Genomic DNA, 3,949 nt, shown 5'->3' on the forward strand with positions numbered 1-3,949 from the left:
ATGTAAAAAGGAGTAACAGGGTAGTTTGTCCCAGGACACAGAGTGCTAGTGCTTACTCACTGGCATGCGCTGCCTGTCTCCTTCAGATGCAAACTCTTATCACTCTGCTGTGCTGCCTCTAATGTAGCTACTAATGGCTTCAGAGGCTGTATTTCTCCTTTGAGAAAGAACAAAGATTTTACAGCTTATTCTGCTTTATTACAAAGTTTCTTTTACTTCTGTAGTTTCCCAGCTTTTAACTTGTTTCTTTGTGAGCTTGTGTTGGTAATGAGAACTCTCTGTAGTAGTTATATTTGTAAAATACACTAACAAAATGGAATTTGAAAGGCTGAGCATACTGTAAAAGGGACTGTTTTAGCAAATTTAAACAAGATGGTAAGAAATCAAATCAAACTGCACATTAAACTTTAAATAAGTAAATGTTTGATTTAAAAGATATAGCTCCCCCCAAATGAGCTATTTACTTTTACTTCTAGCTTAACCAAGCCTACTTTTCTAATTTATGACTTTTTGTATGTGTTTCCCTTCACAATAGATCTCCAACATGACTAAATTTTAGCACATCAGTTATGCTTAAGTGTTTTAATATACAATGAATAAAAGAGCAGAAAACAAAGTGGCAAAGTTACAAGAAAGAAGAAATTAAGAGTACTTCAGAACACGAGTTTTTCACACTTGTTTCCTATTAGTACACAAAAGCTACTAGTAGGTGGAAAGGCATATATTAACCACAGCTGGAATTGCTTGAAGTTATATTCTGAAGAGTTGAGACACTCAGGAACTGACAATGTGAGAAAGGCAAAAGCACTGTAATTCAGAGGGTGCACAAAACTTCGTAAAGCTTCAGTTATAAAAAGTGAGGATGTCAATCTTTTATTTGCCAAGGAGATAAGGGGAAACATCCGTGCAATAAATTTCATAACAAGATTCACACTTCATTACAAGTGATTTTCCCTAATTCACAACTTCCACATTTGACTGAACTAAAAAAAAAAAAGCAAAAAGCAAAAACTAAACAAAAAACCCACCAAGCCAAGATCCCTGAAAAAGGAACTTTCACTAAAGTCAGTCAAGTTATATGATGCTTCCAAGAGTTTTCAAGTAAGTATACTTAAAAAAAAAAAAAAAAAAAAAAAGGCTGGGAATGTATTTTACTTTGGTAACTTAAATAATGTACCCATGGAAATGAATATGCCCTTCAGTTAGGTTAAGAAACTTTCTGAGCCTTCTTTACAAGAATTAAACAAATTATGGAACATATCTGAAATTGTTTCTTGATTAGCCTTAAAGGGTAATTTTTTAAATCCACTGTATTTTCCTCTTTCAGACCTTTAGCTCCCAAATGTTACCTTTTGTATTTTTTACTTAATGATTAACATGTTCAACGACTTGAGCACCTGTGGAAGTGCAAAAGAGTACTTCAACTATTTCCTCAATTCCTTCTTTTTGTGAGCAATAGTTCTCTTAGAAAATGAGCAACAAGTACCACGGGGCAAAGGTCCCTAGCACTGAAATTCATACTGTGGAGAGATATTAAGTCGGAGTGTACGTTTTTGGAACCTAATAGAACTCTTTCTTTCACCTTTCTCCCCAGCTGCACACTGAAATAAGGTATGAGGTGCGAGTTGTGCAAAAACCATTTATAAATTGATACTGTCATCTTTCTCTCTTCTTCCCCTAGTGCAACACCAAAATCGGAAAGACAAGTGCTTGGTTACCATAAGCTTTTGAAGCTAAGCCCATGAATAACCACACTGTGAAGGTCATTGGAGATGATCGGGGAGGTTGGGGGGGTGGGGGGGAACCGCTGTTTAAATAAACATTGCCAGAAGACCCTCCTCAAACGGAGACTGAAAAAAGTCATTTTCCCTCCCCAGGAACCACGAGGGAAAGCGACAGAGAGAACGTCCCCTACTTGCACAAGGGATGTCCCTTTCTCTTCTGACCACCCCAGCCTCTCAGCGGCAAGCAGGCCGAGGCCGGCTGAGACGGGCGGGCGGCCTGGGAGACAAGGCTCAGTCCTCCATGGCAAAGTCTTTGGTCTTTTCCTCCTGCTCTCCCACTTTGTAGCGCAGCAGCACGCGCAGGCGACGGGGGTTGTCCCGGGAGGGCAGCAGGGTGAGCTCTCCGGAAATGTCCGTGTCTTGCTCCACCGGCACGGGCTCGTCCAGGTAGAGCAGCGCCTGTTTCCAGTGCGTGGCCGGGTGAAAAGGCGAGGTGGACAGCACCAGGGGTTTCTCCGAGTCCCCCCCGGGGAAGGTCACCTGGAACCAGATGGCGAACCCGTGCAGGGGCGCCGAGCCGTAGCAGCTGAAGCGGAAGCGTCCCCCGATCCCGGCCTCCAGCTCCTGCTCCAGGCCGGCGCGGGCGAGCTCCAGCTGGGCAAAGCGTTCGGGCCGGGCCAGCACGTCCTCGCCGGACAGGCCGTGCACCACGATCTCCGCGTGACCCATCAGGCAGCGCGTGGCGAAGCCCTCCAGGCAGCTCATGTCCACGCCGTAGTACTGCTTCACCTGGCTCCAGAAACCCAGGCGCAGTTCCAGCATCTGGTCGCTGATGGGCGCGACGAAGAGCTCGGCGGAAGCCGGCAGCAGCAGGCCGCCCTCCTTCAGCCACTTGGTCCGCGCGTGGAGCACCGAGCTCAGCATGGACTCGTGCAGCAGTCCGTAACCCATCCACTCGCTCACGATGGCGTCCACCTGCTCGGGCAGCTCCACCGTCTCCACGGGGCCCGGCAGGACGTGCACCCGCTCCTCCAGCCCGTTGAGCCGCACCACCTCCCGGGCCTGCTGCCAGATGGAGCTGGCCTCCACGGCGTAGACGCGCCGCGCGCCGGCCTGCGCGCAGAAGACGCTGAGGATGCCGGTGCCCGCGCCCACGTCCAGCACCGCCTTGCCCCGCAGCCAGGCCCAGTTGCGCAGGATGCCCAGGCGGTAGGCCTCGGTGCGGACGCGGTCGGCCAGCATCTCCTCGTGCACCGACACGTCCGAGTAACACTCGTAGTACAGCTGGTCGCGCTCACGTTTCGTCCGGCGCGGCGCCGCCGGCACCACCCCCGACTCGCCCTCCCCGCCGCGGTCCTCTTCGCCCTCCTCGGCTCCTCCGCCGTCCTCCGACTCTAACCTTCTCTTCTTAGTCTGCGACATCTTTGGCCCCGGCGACCGGTTCCCCCACCCAGCAGGCTTGGCGCGGCGCGGTGCGGAGGGGGTGGGGAGGAGGAGGGTGGGGGAGGGCGGTGGGAAATGGCGACGCGCGGGGGCTGCTGGGAGTTGTAGTTCTCACGCTCCCAGGAGGCCTCCTGAGCTCCACGTGTTTCCAGGATGATGGAATGAATGCTCTTTTGTTCCCCTAGGAATCCTGGCGTGTCCTAACGACTTCCATCTCTGGATGGTTGTGGGTGACCAGGCTCCCTAGGAGCGGGGGTTTAGAAATTGTTTGCACGTTGTTTTGAGATACCAAGATGGTGTAAATGACGCAAAATTAACCTTAACAATGCAAAGTCTTAGTCTGGTTCGAATGTGACCATTAATAAACTGAATGGGTTAGGATCACATAGTAGAACTTCAATGAATTTCAGGTGCGAACCCACCAGCACCCAGACATCTTCATTGCAATTGCAGAATTACTTTTCTGGTCTCTAAAAAGAACAGTTGATATGATGGAGAAATAAGAGATGAATTATAGTATTTGACTGGAACTGTATAAAGTGGACGATGAATTTAATGATATGATGAGGAATTAGAAATGAACTGTAGTATTTGACTTAAACTGTGAAGTGAATGATGAATGGAGTAACTAAGCTTCCTGTGGATATGACTTTCTTGGTACCTGACTAGTTATTTTAGCTTTTGTAACCCTACTACTGCTCCTTCCTGAACCACGTGTGCCCCAACTAAGCTGAGCCATTAACAGACTTTGTTGTGTTCCTTAAGCTTCACTCCAAATCCGG

General features: G+C 48.6%; 1 protein-coding gene across 1 annotated transcript; it reads right to left on the reverse strand.

The window, feature by feature from the left end:
• Positions 1–1,930: 1,930 nt before the first annotated feature.
• Prmt6 (protein arginine methyltransferase 6) lies at positions 1,931–3,183 on the reverse strand. Its single transcript, XM_042685000.1, has one exon. The coding sequence runs from the start codon at positions 3,144–3,146 to the stop codon at positions 2,016–2,018; it is 1,131 nt and encodes a 376-aa protein (XP_042540934.1). The 5' UTR covers positions 3,147–3,183; the 3' UTR covers positions 1,931–2,015.
• Between the last annotated feature and the right edge of the window lie 766 nt (positions 3,184–3,949).

The sequence above is a fragment of the Dipodomys spectabilis genome, unplaced genomic scaffold, assembly GCF_019054845.1.
Source record: "Dipodomys spectabilis isolate Male_0828 unplaced genomic scaffold, ASM1905484v1 ptg000002l, whole genome shotgun sequence".
NCBI lineage: Eukaryota > Metazoa > Chordata > Mammalia > Rodentia > Heteromyidae > Dipodomys > Dipodomys spectabilis.

Excerpts from the sequence above, each read along its gene's own strand:
- Prmt6 (XM_042685000.1), bottom strand. The coding sequence starts at position 3,146 with ATGTCGCAGACTAAGAAGAGAAGGTTAGAGTCGGAGGACGGCGGAGGA.